This window comes from Scyliorhinus torazame, chromosome 7 (genome assembly GCF_047496885.1).
Source record: "Scyliorhinus torazame isolate Kashiwa2021f chromosome 7, sScyTor2.1, whole genome shotgun sequence".
In the NCBI taxonomy this organism is placed as follows: domain Eukaryota; kingdom Metazoa; phylum Chordata; class Chondrichthyes; order Carcharhiniformes; family Scyliorhinidae; genus Scyliorhinus; species Scyliorhinus torazame.
The window spans coordinates 119754616-119776422 of record NC_092713.1 but is presented as its reverse complement, the minus strand read 5'-3'; the positions used below and the strand labels follow the sequence as shown (position 1 = coordinate 119776422).

At 50.7% G+C, this 21807-nt stretch overlaps 1 protein-coding gene across 1 annotated transcript in view; it reads left to right on the top strand.

Moving 5' to 3' along the window:
- LOC140426523 (uncharacterized) overlaps nt 1–21807 on the top strand; it is a 210174-nt gene that overhangs the window by 5181 nt on the left and 183186 nt on the right. Inside the window, exons 3-5 of the mRNA XM_072511403.1 lie at nt 10901–11161; nt 11462–11722; nt 11865–12119. Coding sequence (XP_072367504.1) covers nt 10901–11161; nt 11462–11722; nt 11865–12119 — 777 coding nt within the window. The remainder of the gene's footprint in view (nt 1–10900; nt 11162–11461; nt 11723–11864; nt 12120–21807) is intronic.

Below are 21807 nucleotides of genomic sequence, written 5' to 3'. Positions count from 1 at the left end.
CCCTGCGGCCCAGAAGTCTCCCAGTTTCCCGCTGGCAGGAAGTCCTCCCGGACGCCCTCCACTCCATCCAGTCGCTGCTGTGTACAACAACGAATCAAATACTTCACGAACGCCTCCTTGTCTTCCCTAGGAAGTCCTCCTCCGGAACATCACTTCCAACCTGGCTGGCAGCCCCGGGACCCATCCTGCTCCGAAAGCATGTGCGGGCGCACAAATCAGACCCGTTGGTCGAGAGGGTTCATCTCCTCCACGCGAACCCTCAATACGCCTACGTGGCATACCCCGACGGCCGACAAGACACGGTCTCCCTGCGGGACCTGGCACCCGCCGGAGCCCCACCCCCCCCCACCCCCAACACCAGCGACCCCCTCTGGAGCCACGCACACACCCCCAACACCAACCACGCCGTTATCCTGAGTGCTCCGACGCCCGCTGCCCCGCATGGACATGTGATGGAGTGTCCGTGGCGCATAGAGGGGGCACCGAGGTGGGGGGGGTGTTCAGATATGGCCATGAGTCAGACATTCAGCAGTGATCTGTAGCTCACAGCTCATCGCAGAGCGGGTTGTCATCATCCAACATGGCACTGTTCATACCTGCTTACGGAAGTAAAAGTCTACCGACAGTAACGAGGTGCCGTAGGTGTTGTGTTGCTTGAGGGTGGTGCCGTGTGCGGTAGGGTTGTGCGATGGTGCGGGCGGTGGGTGAGGGTGTGCTGGGTGGTGCCAGTGCGCGCGGTCAATGGTGCCAGTGCCCTGACCAACGATGCCCTCCCCCTAGTGTGGGAATCGTGCGGCGATCAACGCATTGCGTGCCCGCTGACTCAAACGGTGGCGTCGTGCGGCCTCCCGGCCAAATCCCGCGCCCCGATGGTGTCTGTGACTCGCCGCCCTCCCATCCTCCCCCTCCTCCTTCTCCTCCCCCTCCTTCTGCTCCTCCTTATCTTCCTGTTCAGAGTCGCTGGCCTCTTCGGCCTCAACTGATTGTTCCTCCTCCATCACATCGCCCTCTGTTGGGCGATGTCGTGCAGCACGCAATAGGCGACGACGATCCTTCCGACCCTGTCAGGGTCGTACTGCAGAGCGCCTCCTGAGCGGTCCAGGCACCGGAACCTCATTTTCAGGAGGCCGAAGCACCTCTCCACTACACCCCTGGTTGTCGCATGGGCCTCATTGTACCAGCTCTCCGCGTTGGTCTGTGGCCTCCGTATGGACGTCATCAGCCATGGCCGCAACGGATAACCCCTGTCGCCCAGCAACCAGCCCCTCATCCGGGGTGGGTGACCCTCGAAAATTGCGGGGATGTCGGACTGCACCAATATAAAGGCGTCATGCACGCTTCCCGGGTACTGGGCACACACGTGCATTATTCTCATTCCCTGGTTGCACACCACCTGGATGTTCATCGAATATGCGCCCTTCCTCTTTAGGAAGATGTCCCTGTCCCCCGTTGGTGCACGCAGGTTGACGTGCACCACATCCACGACGCCCTGTACCATCGGGATGCCAGCCACTGAGGCGAATTGTGATGCCCTGGCAGCCTAGTGCACGTGGTCCTCCGGGAAATTGATGTATCTTGCCGCGAATGCATAAAGGCAATCGGTGACTGCCCGGATGCACCGGTGCACCGAGGCCTGACTGATACCGCAAAGATCCCCGCTTGGCGACCGGAAGGAGCCGGTCGCGAAGAAATTCAGGGTGACCGCCACCTTCACCCTCACTGGGATGGCATGTCCTCCCCCAGTTCCACCTGGTTCCAGGTACGCCATTAGGTGGCATATATGGCCGACCGTCTCACGGCTCAATCGGAGTCTCCTCCTGCATGCCACCTCCGTTAGGTCCTCGAAGGAAACGCGGTCCCTGTACACACGGTGACGCATGTGACGCCTCCTCTGCCTTGGCACGACAACCTGCTCGTGCTCATCCCCTGGTGACCCATCAGGTTCGGTGTCGTCGCCCTCTTCCTGGCCGACGACGTGGAGGTGATCCGCACCTTGGACTTGTTGGGCGTGATGGCCTGCAACAGCAGCGGCTGGCACGGGGCCCTCCGCAGCCCCTGCAGCACCCTCCCTGAGCCGCCTTGCTCGGCCGCGACGGATGGCCATCTGCAAGGCTGCTGCTGCTGCCATGGCAGCGAACATCGATGGCTGCTGCGATTACATCATCAACTTGAAGGGGGGAGGGGGTTTGGTTTGGGAGAGAGAGGCAACAAAATTTGTTAGGAGGGAGCTTTGGCACATAGGCAGCCAGGGCCCTTTCGATGAATGGGTGCCCCGGCTGCCTGGTCACTGTTCATTCAGGCACGCACCGTGCCACCTGCCCACAGTATCCGTATCCCGCACAGTTCACCCCGTCCCTCCTCATCGCAGCGTCAGCGGACACAGCCCTTCACCATGCCCTCGATTTGGAAGGGTGTCTTCGCCACCTTCCTGCCACTGCACTCCAGCTGGGGGTCACGGTCCCGCGGGCAACCGTGGGCCCCCCCCACACAACCCGGCAGGATGGCGGCATCATTTGCCCTGCCCTCTCCTCCTTCCCCCTTCTCAATCCCCCACCCCCGCACCCCTCTCCTACCCCATCCTCCCTTCCCTGTACCCCTTTACACAACCCATCCTCCTTAGCCCTCACGTCGCCCATTCCATGCCCCCCCTTCCCCCCAACCACGTCCACCCTTCCCCCCTCCCCCTCCCCCCCAACCACATCCACCCTTCCCCACTCCCCCCCTCCCCCCAACCACGTCCACCCTTCCCCACTCCTCCCCCTAACTACGTCTAATCTCACACTGATATGCAATTTCCTGAGGCATTGGGATCTATCCACTTTGCCTCAGAGACCTTGGGTGAGCGCTGTTTAGCACTGGTTCCCACAAACGGGAACCGGACATAACGGCACTTATCGGGGCTTCCAGGGGATCAGGGGCTTCCAGGGGATCAGAGGCTCCCAGGTGCATGCCCTTTGGGCAGGGTGGTACCCTGGCACTACTGATGCCACCTGGGCACCTGGCACTTCCAGCCTGGCACTGTGAAGGTGTCAAGGTGGCACTACCAAGCTGGCATTTTTTGCACGGGTGCGATCGGGCTGGGGTGTCCTGCATGGGTGTGGGAGGGGGCCTCACATAGTGCTTGGGGGGGTAGGGGATTGTCTTGGAGGCTTCGGAGATCAGGATGCAGTGATACACAGTGGTTAGCAGTGTTGCTTCACAGCGCCAGGGACCCAGGTTCGATTCCTGGCTTCAGTCACTGTCTCTATAGAGTCTGCACGTTCTCCCTGTGTCTGTGTGGGTTTCCTCCGGGTGCTCCGGTTTCCTCCCACAAGTCCCGAAAGACGTGCTTATGTGGTGAATTGGTCATTCTGAATTCCCCCTCTGTGTACCCGAACAGGTGCCGGAATGTGGCCACTAGGGGCTTTTCACAGTAACTTCATTGCAGTGTTAATATAAGCCTCCTTGTGACACTAATAAAGATTATTGTTATTAAAAAGATGGCATCTCGATCTCTTGCTACACTGAGGAGTCCCGGCGAATGGAGCTCCTCGGTGTAGAAACAGAGGCTATGTGCGGCCTTGGCTGTGCATTCCCCACTGAAGCCCCTTATTTAATGCGAGTGCCATTGTAAAGCCATGTATTTCTCTGCAAAGCGAGCGCCGGGAAACGTGTTGCTAAACGCACTCGCTATGGGACTTTGATCCTATTTACTTGAATTTATGGAATTCCCTGTCCAGTGAAGCAGCTGACGCTACCTCGTTGAATGTTTTTAAGGTAAAGATAGAAAGATTTACAAGTTCACTCTGTCGGGTGCCTTGACGCCTTGACCCTCCTCTGCGATCGCCTCAATATTGGTGGTGATGTGGGTGCCGACTTGGTCACCTGTGACTCCGGGAGCGTGTTATCCTCGTCTTCGTCACCCCTGAGTGGAACCAATGGGAGGACGGATCTTCCTGGGGTGGGGGCTGCGGTGAGGTTCGCTGGGGGGAGGGGGAGTGGCGCAGGGGTGAATGAGGCAACCGGGGGGGGGGGGCGGTGTCAGGTCGGGGGCCATGGGTGGGGATCCAGCGGGTGCCAGGTTCCGGAGGGAGACTGTGTCCTGGCGCCCGTCGGAGTGTGCCACGTAGGCGTACTGCGGGTTCGCGTGTAGGAGGTGGACCCTTGCAACCAAAGGGTCTGACTTATGGGTCCGCACATGCTTGCGAAGGAGGACGGGTCCAGGAACTGTCGGCCATGTTGGGAGCGAGACCCAGGAGGTGGACTTCCTGGGGAAGGCTAAGAGACGTTCATGAGGGGTCTCGTTAGTTGCGGTGCAGAGGAGCGATCGGATGGAGTGGAGCGCGTCGGGGAGGACCTCCTGCCAGCGGGAGACCGGGAGATTTTTTAGACCGCAGGGCCAGCAGGACGGCCGTCCATACCGTCCCATTCTCCCTCTCCACCTGCCCGTTTCCCCGGGAGTTGTAGCTGGTCATCCTGCTCGAGGCGATGCCCTTGCTGAGCAGGAACTGACGCAGCTCATTACTCACAAAAGAGGATCCCCGATCGCTGTGGACGTAGGTGGGGAAACCGAACAGTGTGAAGATGCTGTGGAGGGCTTTAATGACCGTGGCAGAAGGCATATCGGGGCATGGGATGGCGAAAGGGAACCGGGAGTACTCATCAACCATGTTCAGAAAGTACGTGTTGCGGTCGGTGGAGGGGAGGGGCCCTTTGAAGACCATGCTGAGGTGCTCAAAAGGGCGGGAGGCCTTCACCAGGTGCGTTCGGTCTGGCCGGTAGAAGTGCGGGTTGCACTCCGCGCAGACTTGGCAGTCTCTGGTGACAGTCCAGACCACCTCAATGGAGTAGGGCAGGTTGCTGGCCTTGATGAAATGGAAGAACCGGGTGACCCCCAGTGGCAGAGGTCATAGTGGAGAGCCCGGAGTCAGTCCACTTGTGCGCTGGCACATGTACCGCAGGATAGGGCGTCAGGGGGCTCGTTGAGCTTCCCTGGGCGATACAAAATCTCGTAATTATAGGTGGAGAGCTCGATCCTCCACCTCAAGATCTTCTCGTTTTTGATCTTGCCCCGCTGTGTGTTATTGAACATGAAGGCAACCGACCGTTGGTCAGTGAGGAGAGTGAATCTCCTGCCGGCCAGGTAATGCCTCCAGTGTCGTACAGCTTCCACAATGGCTTGGGCCTCCTTTTCGACAGAGGAGTGCCGAATTTCGGAGGCATGGAGGATGCGGGAAAATAAGGCCACGGGCCTGCCCGTCTGGTTGAGGGTGGCAGCCAGAGCGACGTCCGATGCATCGCTCTCGACCTGAAAGGGGAGGGACTCGTCGACCGCGTGCATTGTGGCCTTGGCGATGTCTGCCTTGATGCGGTTGAAGGCCTGGCAGGCCTTAGCTGTCAGGGGAAAAACTGTGGACTGAATGAGCGGGCGGGCCTTGTCCGCATAATTAGGGACCCACTGGGCATAGAAGGAGAAAAACCCCAGGCATCGTTTCAGGGCCTTGGGGAAGTGGGGGAGGGGGACTTCCATGAGGGGGCGCATGCGGCCGGGGTCGGTCCCTAGAACTCCATTTTCCATGACATAGCCAAGGATGGCTAAGCGGTTGGTGCTGAACACGCATTTCTCCTTATTGTATGTGAGGTTAAGGAGTTTGGTGGTCTGGAGGAATTTTTGGAGGTTAGCGTCGTGGTCCTGCTGATCGTGGCCGCAGATGGTGACGTTATCTAGGTACGGGAAGGAGGTCCGCAGTCTGTACCGGCCAACCATTCGGTCCATCTCACGTTGGAAGACCAAGACCCCATTAGTGACGCCGAAGGGAACCCTAAGGAAGTGATAGAGGCGGCCACCTGCTTCGAACGCAGTGTATAAGCGGTCCTCTGGGCGGATGGGGAGCTAGTGGTAGGCAGACTTCAGGTCCACTGTGGAAAAGACCCGATACTGTGCAATCTGATTGACCATGTCAGATATGCGTGGGAGGGGGTACGCGTCGAGCTTCGTGTACCGATTGATGGTCTGACTGTAGTCAATGACCATCCTGTGCTTCTCCCCAGTCTTTATTACTACCACTTGAGCTCTCCAGGGGCTGTTACTGGCCTCAATGACCCCTTCCCGCAGAAGCCGTTGGACCTCCGACCTGATGAAGGTCCTGTCCTGGGCACTGTACCGTCTGCTCCTGGTGGTGACGGGTTTGCAATCCGGGGTGAGGTTTGCAAACAGGGAAGGTGGATCGACCTTAAGGGTCATGAGGCCGCATACAGTGAGGGGGGGGCAGGGTCCACCGAATTTTAAGGTTAAGCTTTGGAGGTGGCATTGATAATCCAGGCAGAGCAACAGGGCAGCGCTGAGGTGGGGGAGGACGAAGAGCCAGAAGTTGCTAAACTCTACGCCTTGGACGGTGAGGGTCACGATGCAGTACCCCCGGATTTCCACGGAATGGGATCCGGAGGCCAGGGAGATTTTCTGGGTGACTGGGTGTACCGCGAGGGGGCAGCACCTTACCGTCGTGGGGTGGATGAAGCTCTCTATGCTCCCAGAGTCAAAAAGACAGGTCGTCTCGTGCCCATCGATTTTCACCGTCGTTGTTGCGGTCGCGAGGTTGCGGGGCTGGGACTGATCCAAGGTGATCGAGGCAAGCTGCAGCCGATGCTGGGAGGTCCTGGGCTGGTCAGCGGTGGTGGAGGTAGCGGCAGGCGATGAACAGCCAGACGAGCAGGGGTCCTGAGGCGCCGTCCAAAATGGCGCCGAAGATGGCAGCGCCCACATGGCGGGTGGCATCAAAAATGGCGGCACCCACGGGCCGTACGTGGCCTGCGGAGAAGAAGATGGTGGCGCCCACAGACCGCACGTGGAGGGGTGCAGGAACGCCAGGCCTGGAAACAGCGGCGGCCGACCGAGCCTGGCAAACAAGAAACAAAGTGTCCCTTCTTTTCACATCCGTTGCAGGTCGCGCTCCGTGCCGGGCAGCGCTGCCGGGAGTGTTTGTTCTGCCCGCAAAAATAGAACTTGGGCCCCCCAGGGTTGGCTGGCTGCCGCGCGGCGCAGACTGGCGGCGAGCTGGAGTCGGCAGCTGGTGGGGCCAACGATGCCCATGAGGGTGCCGCGCGGTCGGGGGCATACGACTGGATGTTACGGGAGGCTAGTTCCCACAAAATCAAGCGTACCCCCTTCCAGTAGGCGCTAGCGGATGTACGCAGACCTCATGCCTGTAACGAAGGTGTCTCGGTTTAAAAGTTGTGTGTGCTGGACTGCCGAAACTGCCTGGCAATCACAGTTCCTCCCCAGGATGTGCAGGGCATGCCATAAATCACCCAGAGACTCACCGTGGAGTTGCTGTCTCGTGGACAGGACGTGCCTGGCATATAGTTGGTTGACTGGCCAAACGTAATGTCCCTTCAGGAGCTCCATCGCTTCGGAGTAAGTGGGCGCATCCTGGATGAGAGGAAAAATGTCAGGGCTCCCCGTGAATAAAGGACTTGGAGATTCTGTGCATCCGAGGGTTCCTCAGCGGATGTTCGGAGGTAGCTTTCGAAGCAGGCTAGCCAGTGGTCAAAAGTTGGCTGCTTGAGGGCTCAGCTGCAGGCGATCAGACTTGATGCGAAGATCCATCGTTTTAAAAATCTTTGCTCAATAAATTGATGCACTATCACAATGAGTAGTGGAATAATCGAGGCTTTATTGAGCAAAGATGTTGTGCCTCCTGTAGCTGCTACCAGAATGGCTGCAGCATCGGGGAGCACACACATTTATACGCCGCCTATTGGGCGGTTTCAGCAGGCAGGGATTTACCCATGTACCTCTATTATACGTGTCTTACCGTAATACATATAATACTGCTAGTGGTGACTACCACAAAGTCCAAACAGGTAACTCCCTATTTGACTAACAAATACTGGACTATGTGGACCAAAATTAAGTAAACTTGCAGCATGTTTTATTTACCAGCATAGCAAATAACTATTTCAACTTGACAAGCTGCACAGATCATAAAAGAACAAATGAGGGGCGATTCTCCGCATGGGTTGCCCCTGGTGCACATCCCGCTATACCGGGAGAATAGTGGGAGAGCCCCTAAACGGGGTCGTGCCAGGCACCAAATAGATGATCCTGGCCTGTTGCAGCTGACATAATCTGGTTCATGCCCTCTCTGGGCGTGAACTAGATTATGCATATTTGAAAAAGCATTTAATATGCTTTGTCGGTTTAAAACTGGATTCTCCCTGCTCCCGTTACTCTCCTACCTCTGCCGGCACAACTGAGGCTGGCGGGACTCACTACTGGTCTCCACCACCGGAGACTAGTCATCATGACCATGCCCGGGGGCTCAGAGGCCATTGGAGCCCCCGAGTGGTCTGGGACATGGCAGGACAGTGTCTCTGTGAAGCTGAGCCGAGTTTGCTGGTCTGCTTAGGTCCCCCACCCCACCCCACTCCCTTCTCAGTGCTGGTGCAAAACTCACCCCCATACAAAAGTGGGTGGAGTGCGATCTGAATCATGCCCAACTACCCAGCGGGACTCGTACCTCGTTTCCCATCGGAAACCACAGAAATTTTGGGGGTGAATTCCACTAATATTTAGCATTACAAAATGCATGTACAAATAGCTGGATTTTGGTATGCACATTTGATAATCTTTAAATATTATTCATTTATAAGATGTGGGCTTTTCTGGTTAGGCCAGCTTTTTTTGCCCATCCCTAATTGCCCTTCAGAAGGTGGTGGTGAGCTGCCTTACTTGAACCACTGCAGTCCCTGCGGTGTAGAAACACACCAGGTGCTGTTAGGGAGGGAATTCCACTATTTTGACCCAGCGACAGTGAAGGAATGACAATATATTTCCATGTCAGAATGGTGAGTGACTTGGAAGAAAATCTCCAGGTGGTGGGGTTCCCAGGTATCTGCTGGTCTTGTCCTTCTCAGTGGTAGTGGTCGTAGGTTTGGAAGGTGCTGCCTAAGGAACCTTGGTGAGTTCCTGCAGTGCATCTTGTCGATGGTACACCCAACTGCCACTGTTCATCAGTGGTGGAGGAATTGAATGTTTGTGGAAGGGGTGCCAATCAAGCTGGCTGCTTTGTCCTGGATGGTGTCGGTCTTTTTGAGTGTTGTTGGAGCTGCACTCATCCAGGCAAATAGAAATTCCATTACACTCCTCACTTGTGCCTTGTGGACAGTCTTTGGGGGGGTCAGGAGGTAGGTTACTCGCTGTAGGGTCCCTAGCCTTTGACCTGCTCTGGTAGGCACATATGGCTAGTCAAGTTCAGTTTCTGGTCACTGGTAACCCCCAGGATGTTTATAGTGGGGGATTCATCAATAGTAATGCCATTGAATGTCAAGGGGTGATGGTTCGATTCTCTTGTGTTGGAGATGGTTATTGACTGGCACTTGTGTGGCGCAAATGTTACTTGCCATTTGTCAGCACAAACTTGGATATTGTCCAGGTCTTGCTGCATTTGGACACGGACTGCTTCATTATCTGAGGAGTTGAAAATTGTGCTGAACATTGTGCAGTCATTTGTAAACATCCCCACTTCTGACCTTATGATGGAAGGGAGGTCATTGATGAAGCAGCTGAAGATGTTTGGGCCTAGGACACGACCCTGAGGTACTCCTGAAGTGATGTCCTGCAGCTGAGATGATTGACCTCCGACCACCATAACCACCTTCCTTCGTGCCAGCTATGACTCCAACCAGCGGAGAGCTTCCCTCCTGATTCTCATTGACATCAGTTTTGCTAAGGCTCTTTGATGTCACTCTCGGTTAAATGCTGCCTTGATGTCAAGGGCAGTCACTATCACCTCAACTCTGAAGTTCAGCTCTTTTGTCCATGTTTGACCAAAGGTTGTAATGAAGTCAGGCACTGAGTGACCCTGGCAGGTTATTGCTGAGTAAGTGCCACTTGATATCGCTGCTGATGACTCCTTCCATCACTTTGCTGATGATGGAGAGTAGACTGACAGGGCAGTAATTGGCCGGATTGGATTTCTCCTGTTATTTGTGTACAGGAGATACCTGGGCAATTTTCCACATTGCCGGGTAGATGCCAGTGTTGTAGCTGTACTGGAGCAGCTTAGCTTGGGGCACAGCAAGTTCTGGAGCACAGGTCTCCAAAACTATTGCCAGAATATTGTCAGGGTCCACAACCGTTGGAGTATCCAGTGATATCACGTGGTGTGACTCGCATTGCCTGAAGACTGACGTCTGTGATAGTGGGGATCTCCAGAGGAGGCCGAGATGGATCATCCGATTGGAAGATTGTTGCGAATGCTTCAGCCTTATCTTTTTCACAGATGTGCTGGGCTCCTCCAACATTGAGGGTGGAGATATTTGTGGAACCTCCTCCTCCAGTGAGTTAATTGTCCACCATCACTCACGGCTGGATCTGGCAGGACTGCAGAGCTTAGATCTGATCCATTGGTTGTGGGATCGCTTAGCTCTGTCTATTACTTGCTGCTTATGCTCTTTGGCATGCAAGTAATCCTGTGTTGTAGCTTCAACAGGTTGACACCTCATTTTTAGATATCCCTGATATTGCTCCTGATGTGCCCTCCTGCACTCCTCTTTGAAGCAGGATTGATCCCCTGACTTGGTGGTAATGGTAGAGTGGGGGACATGCCGGGCCATGAGATTACAGATTAAGAAAGGGCGACCATCTGAAACAGGCAGGCTCTACATTTTACAAGTGATAGGTCTCTGTGAAAGTGAGATTGAACTGAATATCCACTGACCCCAATTTGAAGCCATTTCGGCAAATTAAAATCAACCCCAAGATCTTTAATTTGTGATATTTCAAATTCCTATGTATGGTTCATTTCCATGGGTAACAGAAATAATTCTAGGTCGACTTTATTTTACACATTTAAATGCCAGTTTTGGATTTTAAAAACTGACTGTGCCTTTATCCATCTTGTTTCTCTGGTATCTTCAGCCCCTTGCAGCCCCCAGATTGTAAGTGCTTATTTGGAGTGTGCAACACACACGGTGTCAGTATTGTGGGAGCTGAGGGACGGTGCAGTGAACTACATCGCAATAGCAGAAGGAATGGAAGGAGACAGGTATTCATGCAATGCAACAGAAGAAAACTGTGAGATCGTGGACCTCCCATGCGGTCAGATGTACAATATAACTATATTAGCACTGGATGAGAGTTGTACCAGTTTACCAAGTCCAGCTTTTGAAATTCAAACAGGTAAAACCTTTGGTTCCCTTTATATGAAGTCCCTAGGAGTCAGGAGAATTCAGAATTGGTTTAATGTGATTAAACTGTACAATAATTAACACCACTTCACATTTTGTATACTGCTAATAATTAATCTTAGTTACAAACATAACTATTTAGAAGTTCCTAGCAGATACCAATCAAAGTTTGACTGTGTTGCACAGCTCATTCTAATGCATTACTGTTTGACCCATGAGTATTTAGACATAATATATAGATTTAAATCTACTTTGGTTTATGAATTCTATTATGTATTTTCTCCTCCTACAGTGCCTTGTATCCCACAGAATGTGGTCGCTCACATCGACTGTGAAAGTAACAATGTGTCAGTGTTTTGGGATCCCAGTAACGGTACAGAGTCCTACCTTGTAACAGCCCAAGGAAGCAGTGGTCATTGGGCCTCATGCAATGCAACAGACACAGAATGTGTGATCTCAGATGTGTATTGTGGACTGAGCTACTATATAACTGTGCAGTCAATCCGCATGCAGTGTAACAGCTCACAGAGCTCTGCTGTTACAGTGAAAACAGGTAATTCTAGACAAGAATTTAGAATGAGGAATTCTAAAATCTATACACAATAGTTGGACAATAGTCATTTTTCTATCTTATAGACAGTTATGCAGCTCAGTATTTTTCCATGAGGGAATGTTGATGGATTTTCTTTTTGCAGTACCATGTGTCCCACAGAATGTGGATGCTCTCATGAACTGTGATGCTGGATATATGTCCGTCTCATGGGAGTTAAGTCAAGGTGCAATATCATACATTGCGACAGCGGAAGGGAGCAATATGCAACAATGCAGCGCTAATGAAACATTGTGTGATATCACTGAGCTGGACTGTGGAGAAACCTACACCATCACAGTTCGTGCACACGATGATTCATGTGACACAGCTGAAAGTGCTTCCATCACAAAGAAAACAGGTAACTAAACAGACATTTCTAATGGACATGGAACTTGCAGCCATGTATGTAGTCTCCTCCTTTGAAAATTAGTCACCTCTTTGATTTGTTATGCTCTAGGTGTAGCATAAGCGGATTCCTTGTCGTGCACCTGACAAAGGAATGTTCAGACGTGGAGATAACTTCAACACGTTTATTAAACTATTTACACTTCTATTACTCGGGTTCGATACTACTGCTAATCCTACTATAGCTACCCAGACTGACAAACCAGTTGCTGCAATCCACGTGGGGGGTGTAATATTGAATCAACCCTGTGTCTCTACTCACTGACTGTCTCCACTGGAAAGAGGCAGATCATGTGTGTGGTGTCCTTTATATATGGGTTGGTGTAATGCCCTCCTGTGGTCGTGTCACTTCTGTGTGTATCGTGAATGTCCATTGGTCGTGTCATATCTAACTGATCTATTGGTTGAGTGTGTCTGTGATGTCTCTGGTGCTCCCTCTAGTGTCTAGCTAGCCTACATGTATTTACATTGATGCACATCACCACATCCCCCCCTTTTTTATATCTTACATATTTTCTGTACACTTTAAGAAAATTGAACAAAAAACAGGTAGATAGATTAAGGTATATACAAGTCATGGGAACAGTGATTAAACAATAAGTCCAAATCATTCGTGTGAGTCCAAAAGCCATCAACCATCATGGTCCAATATCCCTCTTGGTTATGAACACCATCAACGTCCCTGTGCCACAGGAACCAAGAAGTGGTCAAATCACTTCGCTGTCTGATTTGGAGTCCCTTTCTTTTTCGATGTTTGTGATGGTGCTGTCGGATGGTATCTTGTAGCTGATAAGGTGTTGACGTTGAAGAGGTACCATCAACAGTATCATTCGAGGTCATGGATGTGCCATATGTTGAAGTGGGATAAGACTGTACATATTGGTTCTGGCCACATGCTGTGCTGGAAGGGTGATCCTGCTGAGAACCGTTGAAGCTTGTCGAATTGGAAACAGAATTGCTGCTCGCATAAATACTTGGTGATGGTGTGAAACTGGAATCTTGCACCTGATAGGAATATGCCGTCTGGCCAGGCTGGGGTGCAGCAAATCCTGGGCTGTAACTAAGGCATCCAGTCTGTCGTGCAGATTGCGCTTGCGGTAGTCCTCCTTCGGTCTTGATTCCATTAGTGGGCAATCCGTAGTGCTGGCCTGTTTGAGAATATGCTGCATAGACTGCTGGCTGCTGCATCCCTGAATACTGGGTTTGTCCAGCATGATCTGTCATTGGCTGCACTGCTGGTGTGGAAAAAATGTGTGGACAGAGCTTTGGTGAATATTGGTGTATTCCTCTTGGACTGTAGCCGCTGCTTGTTATTACTGACCCAGTGTAATTGTTAAGTGATCCATCTCTTGTCGTTGTGGCATCTGCTGTCACCCTGAGCGTGCCATCACTGAGGTTGCGGCACTCCCTGTCTGGAGTAAAGTCCAGCTTACATGAAACAGAGTCGGCGTTTGGTTGCTCCCCATCTGGAGTCTGGTCTGTTTTAACTGAGTCAGTGTTGGTTTGTAGATTCTCCCCATCCGGATTCTATGCAGGTTCACTGGAGTCAGCTGAGATTTCTTGAAGCTGCATGTCTGGAGTCGGAACATGCAGGAATGCATTGACTTGTGGAGAGGTTCGAGCGAATGAGGGTGGAAGTATTGTGGTGTCACTGGAGTCACCAGTAGTCTCACAGTGATCGTCGAGTGCCTCTGTACACACTAGCTGAGGTCTGTCACTTTGCACATCTTGCATGGGAAGTGGGATGCTGTCGTCACCCGTCTCACATACCGTGGGTAGAGCCTCAGTAACTGCTTGTTGTTCACTTGGGTTAGGTAAATTGTCAGAGTCTTCATCTGGTGGTGCAACCAATAAGGGTGGACTGTCATTGTCTTGCTTTGTCCTTCATTTGGGCTTGGACTGTCATCGTCGCTTTGTTCTTCACTGTAGCATGATAGACCGTCATGGTCATCCTGCTGTGCACTGGAGCGTGGTAGACTGTCATAGTCTTCTTGCTGTTTACTTGAGCATGGCAGACTTGCATCGTCTGCCGCTAGTTGGTCAGAGGAGGTTGCTAGACCCTCATGGTCTTGTTCCTGCAAGGACTGCGCATCGGAGTCTTGCATTGCTTCTATCGTGGAGGCTGTCCACGAGCTCGCTGTGGAGGCTTGTGACACTGGAGTCACTTCTTGTTTATGCAAGGACTGCGGTGTGGAGTCTTGCATGTCTTCTTTCGTAGGGTCGGGGACCCTGATCGGTGCGTGGACCACGCTCTGTGTGGCAGCAGGCCACTCTCTGTGTGGCAGCAGGCCACTCACTCTCTGTGGGCTTGTACCGCTCTCTGTCTCTTGGTTTCAGGCCGCAGCATCATCCTGCACTCACGAGTCGGGATGTCATATCTGCTGGGCTGAAGATCCTCAAATCCGAAGAACTCGTCGTCGGGGTCGTCAATGTGCAACACGTCAAGTTGCGGATCGGATTTGGTACTGGGGTAGCCTCCCAAGGTGAAAGGTTCGTCTGAGTCATTGTCTTCCAAGACCACATCATCGCATTTTGTGTCGGAGCTGGCATTGGGCTCGTGTCCAGAGAAAATGTAACGGTCGGTTTCAAAGTATTCCAGGTCAGAATCATCGGTTTGGGCGTAGGTAACTGCTTGTTGCAGGGTTCTTCGGAGGTTAATTTCATTTCCTGGTTCAATTTGAGGCATTGTGCTGTCATTCCAGGTGAAGGAAGGTTGTTTTATGGCTTTTAAAAAATTTTTCTTTGTTTTGGGACGTTTCCCCTTTAATTGGGCGTGGTCCGGGGCCTCTGACGTCATGACGCATGTGACATCATACGTAGGAAGCGTGTGCGCATGCGCAAATCGCTGTTCCGGTACCGGGGCCGTTTTCGGATTGCGCATGCGCGGCGTCTCGCGCATGCGCAAACAAACCTTCCCGTTCTGCGCGCTTCTCGCGCAACTGCGCAAGTGCAGTCCCTTTAGAAAGATGGCCGCCGATCAAAATTGTTCCCTGGTCCGGGATTTCGGCCTCGTGGTGAGTACTGGTGCTTCCCTTACCTTTTCTTGCTGGTTGGAGTGTGTTTTCCTCACAGTATTTGCCGAATTTGTCCAGGACTGCCTGGAAGTCGCTCCTGTTTTGCCCTTTGGAGAACTTGAATTTTTAAAAGATTTCTTCTGCTCTGGCACCGGCGATGGTGAGGAGAAGCTCTGTCTTTTCAGCATCGGCCACGTCTTGTAGGTCGGCTGCTACCAGGAAGATTTCAAACATTTGCCGGAATGCCCGCCAGTTTTCGCGGAGATCGCCGTGGCACTGGAGCTGCTGCGGAACCCGGATCTCGAACATCTTGCCTGGGTATCATTGCTGGTTGTCACTGTACGCTGGGGTATGGCTATATGGATTGAAATAGTTCACTGCTGGTACCATGATTTGTTATGTTCTAGGTGTAACATAAGCGGCTTCCTTGTGGTGCACTTGACAAAGGAAGGTTCAGACGTGGAGATAACTTCAACACGTTTATTAAACTATTTACACTTCTATTACTCGGGTTCGACACTACTGCTAATCCTACTATAGCTACCCAGACTGACTAACCAGTTGCTGCAATCCACGTGGTGGGTGTAATATTGAATCAACCCTGTGTCTCTACTCACTGACTGTCTCCACTGGAAAGAGGCAGATCATGTGTGTGGTGTCCTTTATATATGGGTTGGTGTAATGCCCTCCTGTGGGTCGTGTCACCTCTGTGTGTATCGTGAATGTCCATTGATCGTGTCCTATCTAACTGATCTATTGGTTGAGTGTGTGTGTGTGTGATGTCTCTGGTGCTCCCTCTAGTGTCTAGCTAGCCTACATGTATTTACATTGATGCACATCACCACACTCTTCACCTGTAAGCAGCTTTCCCAGTACTATCCAGAAAAAGCAGGCCTAGAATCAAGATCAGAGGAGAGGCAATATGAACACAATGTTACAGTTTTCAAGAGAATGGAGGAATACAGGTGGCAGGATAGGTGGAAAGGCTGTTTCAAAAAAAACATACTCAATCCTTGACTTTATTAATAGAGAGATAGAGTGGCAAGCAAGAACAGGATGTTAAAACATTATAAAATATTGATTCAGCCTCATCTGGAATATGAAAAATGAAAAGATGCAAATCACTTATTGTCACAAGTAGGCTTCAAATGAAGTTACTGTGAAAAGCCCCTAGTCGCCACATTCCGGTACCTGTTCAGGGAGGCTGGTACAGGAATTGAACCGTGCTCTGGCCTGCCTTGGTCTGCTTTCAAAGCCAGCGATTTAGCCCTGTGCTAAACCAGCCCCTGTGTTCAGTTGTGTTCATATTGTGTTCAGTTCTGAACACCATACTTTAGAAAGGATGTTACCACACTTAAGGAAGGAAACCAAGAGCTTAGGGAGAGTCTGGAAGAGATTTACCAGACTGCTACCACTGGAGAGGGACTTCAATTATCTGGAGAGACTGAAGAAGCTGATGTTGTTCTCTTCAGAGCAACCCAAGATTAGGAGGCAATTCAGCAGAGGTATTCATGATCATTTGTGGTTTTGATAGAGAGTAAAGAGAAACTGATTCCAGTAACAGAGGGTTGGTATGCAGAGGACACAGATAAATACTTGAAGGCAAAAGACATGATAGGGCTAAAGGGAAAGCGCAGTGATGTGGGATTTATTGGATATCTATCAAACAGCTAGCACATGCATGAAGAGCCAAATGGCTTCCTTCTTTCTCATTGATCCTATGATCAAGAATATCTTTTCTAATACATTTATCACCACTATGTAGCCTAATCACACACAGCTCCTGCACATATTTGTCCTGTGTTGTTTCAATAATAGTATATTGCATTTATGTCATCAGAATAGAGCCCTGTTATTTTCATTTATTCATGTGGGCGTCACTGGCTCGGTCAGCACTCATTGCCCATCTCTAATTGACCTTGAGAAAGTGGTGGTGAGCTACCTACTTGCACCGCTGCAGTCCCTGTGGTGTAGGTACACCCACAATGCTGTTAGGGAGGGAGTTCCCAGATTTTGACCCAGCGACCATGAAGGAACGGTGATATATTTCCAAGTCAGGGTGGTGGGTGACTTGGGGGGGGAACTTCCAGGTGGTAGACACTTCCCCATGTGTCTGCCGTCCTTGCCCTTCTAGATGGTAGAGTTTGTGAGTTTGGAAGATGTTGTCTAAGGAGTCTTGGTGAGTTACTGCAGTGCATCTTGTAGATAGCACACACTGCTGCAAGTGTGCAAAGGTAGTGGAGAGAGTGAATGTTTGTGGATGGGTGCCAATCAAGTGGGTTACTTTGTCCTGGGTGGTGTTGAGCTTCTTGAGTGTTGTTGGAACTGCACTCATTCAGTCAAGTGGAGAGTATTCCATTACACTCCTGACTTGTGCCTTGTAGATGGTGGAAAGGCTTTGGAGAGTCAGAAGATGAGTTACTCGCCAGTGCTCCCAGCCCCTGACTTGCTCTTGCAACTACAGTATTTATGTGGCTAGTCCAGTTCAACTTCTGGTCAATGGTAGCCCCCGGATGTTGATAATAGGGTTTCAGTGAAGTCAGTGCCATTGAATGTCATGGGGCGGTGGTTAGATCCTCTCTTGTGGAGATGGTCAATGCATGGCACTTGTGTGGCAAGAATGCTACTTTCCACTTGTCAGTCTAAGTCTGGATATTGTCCAGATTTAGCTGGGGTTTCCTCCTGGTGCTCTGGTTTCCTCCCACAAGTCCCGAAAGACGTGCTGTTAAGTAAATTGGACATTCTGATTTCTCCCTCTGTGTATCCGAACAGGAGCCGGAATGTAGCAACTAGGAGCTTTTCACAGTAACTTCATTGCAGTGTTAATGTAAGCCTACTTGTGACACTAATAAAGATTATTATTATTGTTATTTGCACATGAACTGCTTCAGAATCTGTTGTTTGCAGGCCTGACTGGGAAAAACCCCATTGCTAATCTGAACAGCTGAACTCTGTGATTTAAAATTAACAGCATTCAGTATACACTTTTCAGTACACTGCATGCCAGAATCACTGCATGCCAGAATCTTACAGCAGAGAAGGAGGCCATTTGGTCTATCATGTTTGTACTGACTCATTGAAAGAGCTATCCAATATAACCCATTCACCCTGTTCTTTCCCCACTGCCCAGTAATTGTCTCCCCTTCTTTATCCAATTCCCTTCAACAAGTTACTATTGAATCTGTTTCCACCACCCTTTCAGGCAGGACATTCCAGATCACAAGTTGTGATGGATTATATTCCATTATCACACTGCACAATAACCTGTGAAGACTCTGGGCGCGATCCAACAGCCACACTTTACCCGGAAAGCAGCCCGCCGCAGCACAGTGTGACCAATAAAAGTTGGGAGACCCCGCTCCCAGGATCTACCCGGCTCGCAACACTTTGCGAGATCCAAGGCGATCTCGCGAGAGGTTGTGATATAAATCCTGCCGATTGGGAGTGGGACCACTTGAAAATTTGCATATTAGAGTGAGTCAGCTACTCTCACTCTAATGTGCAGATTTCTAAGGTACCTGAGGCTATGGGATTCATTCCTATTGCCTCGGAGACCTCAGGTGAGCGCCGTTCAGCACTGGTCGGGGGTCGCTTCGGGGGTCTCGGAGAAATGGTGTCCCGATCTCTCACTACACTGGCAAGTTGCGATGAGCAGGGCTTCCCAGTGTACAAAACGGGGTTATGTGCGGCCTAGGTCCGCGTTCCTTGCTGAGGTCCCTTATCCAATGCGAGTCACGCTGTATAGCCATGTGTTTCTTCGCACTGCAAGTGCTGGGAAACATACAGCTAAACGCGCTCACTATGTGGCTTTGTTCCCAATTGGTTGAATCGTGCCCCCTGACTCCCATTAACATAGCTGTAGAAGTAGAGCTGTATCTTTCACTGTCGCATATAAGTGACCACTGGCTGCTGGCTGGTTGCTGCTATTCATGGCTTTTCTTTCTTTCCATATGTCCCATTGTCTCAATACATTTCTTTCACTTGTGCAATGGATGTTTTGATAAAGGTGCCTCCATGGAAATGTCTTCACTTCTCTCCCCGTGGAGTCATAGAACATAGAACAATACAGCGCAGTACAGGCCCTTCGGCCCACAATGTTGCACCGAAACAAAAGCCATCTAACCTACACTATGCCATTATCATCCATATGTTTATCCAATAAACTTTTAAATGCCCTCAATGTTAGCGAGTTCACTACTGTAGCAGGTAGGGCATTCCACGGCCTCACCACTCTTTGCATAAAGAACCTACCTCTGACCTCTGTCCTATATCTATTACCCCTCAGTTTAAAGTTATGTCCCCTCGTGCCAGCCATTTCCATCCGCGGGAGAAGGCTCTCACTGTCCACCCTATCCAACCCCCTGATCATTTTGTATGCCTCTATTAAGTCTCCTCTTAACCTTCTTCTCTCCAACGAAAACAACCTCAAGTCCATCAGCCTTTCCTCATAAGATTTTCCCTCCATACCAGGCAACATCCTGGTAAATCTCCTCTGCACCCGCTCCAAAGCCTCCACGTCCTTCCTATAATGCGGTGACCATAACTGTACGCAATACTCCAAATGCGGCCGTACCAGAGTTCTGTACAGCTGCAACATGACCTCACGACTCCGGAACTCAATCCCTCTACCAATAAAGGCCAACACTCCATAGGCCTTCTTCACAACCCTATCAACCTGGGTGGCAACTTTCAGGGATCTATGTACATGGACACCTAGATCCCTCTGCTCATCCACACTTTCAAGAACTTTACCATTAGCCAAATATTCCGCATTCCTGTTATTCCTTCCAAAGTGAATCACCTCACACTTCTCTACATTAAACTCCATTTGCCACCTCTCAGCCCAGCTCTGCAGCTTATCTATATCCCTCTGTAACCTGCTACATCCTTCCACACTATCGACAACACCACCGACTTTAGTATCGTCTGCAAATTTACTCACCCACCCTTCTGCGCCTTCCTCTAGGTCATTGATAAAAATGACAAACAGCAACGGCCCCAGAACAGATCCTTGTGGTACTCCACTTGTGACTGTACTCCATTCTGAACATTTCCCATCAACCACCACCCTCTGTCTTCTTTCAGCTAGCCAATTTCTGATCCACATCTCTAAATCACCCTCAATCCCCAGCCTCCGTATTTTCTGCAATAGCCTACCGTGGGGAACCTTATCAAACGCTTTGCTGAAATCCATATACACCACATCAACTGCTCTACCCTCATCTACCTGTTCAGTCACCTTCTCAAAGAACTCAATAAGGTTTGTGAGGCATGACCTACCCTTCACAAAGCCATGCTGACTATCCCTGATCATATTATTCCTATCTAGATGATTATAAATCTTGTCTCTTATAATCCCCTCCAAGACTTTACCCACTACAGACGTGAGGCTCACCGGTCTATAGTTGCCGGGGTTGTCTCTGCTCCCCTTTTTGAACAAAGGGACCACATTTGCTGTCCTCCAGTCCTCTGGCACTATTCCTGTAGCCAATGATGACATAAAAATCAAAGCCAAAGATCCAGCAATCTCTTCCCTGGCCTCCCAGAGAATCCTAGGATAAATCCCATCAGGTCCCGGGGACTTATCTATTTTCAGCCTGTCCAGAATTGCCAACACCTCTTCCCTACGTACCTCAATGCCATCTATTCTATTAGCCTGGGGGTCAACATTCTCCTCCACAACATTATCTTTTTCCTGAGTGAATACTGACGAAAAATATTCATTTAGTATCTCGCCTATCTCTTCAGACTCCACACACAATTTCCCATCCCTGTCCTTGACTGGTCCTACTCTTTCCCTAGTCATTCGCTTATTCCTGACATACCTATAGAAAGCTTTTGGGTTTTCCTTGATCCTTCCTGCCAAATACTTCTCATGTCCCCTCCTTGCTCGTCTTATCTCTCTCTTTAGATCCTTCCTCTCTACCTTGTAACTATCCATCGCCCCAACTGAAACTTCACACCTCATCTTCACATAGGCCTCCTTCTTCCTCTTAACAAGAGATTCCACTTCCTTGGTAAACCACGGTTCCCTCGCTCGACGCCTTCCTCCCTGCCTGACCGGTACATACTTATCAAGAACACGCAGTAGCTGATCCTTGAACAAGCCCCACTTATCCAGTGTGCCCAACACTTGCAGCCTACTTCTCCACCTTATCCCCCCCCAAGTCACGTCTAATGGCATCATAATTGCCCTTCCCCCAGCTATAACTCTTGCCCTGCGGTGTATACTTATCCCTTTCCATCATTAACGTAAACGTCACCGAATTGTGGTCACTGTCCCCAAAGTGCTCTCCTACCTCCAAATCCAACACCTGGCCTGGTTCATTACCCAAAACCAAATCCAACGTGGCCTCGCCTCTTGTTGGCCTGTCAACATATTGTTTCAGGAAACCCTCCTGCACACACTGTACAAAAAGCGACCCATCTATTGTACTCAAACTATATCTTTTCCAGTCAATATTTGGAAAGTTAAAGTCTCCCATAATAACTACCCTGTTACTTTCGCTCTTATCCAGAATCATCTTCGCCATCCTTTCCTCTACATCCCTAGAACTATTAGGAGGCCTATAAAAAAACTCCCAACAGGGTGACCTCTCCTTTCCTGTTTCTAACTTCAGCCCATAC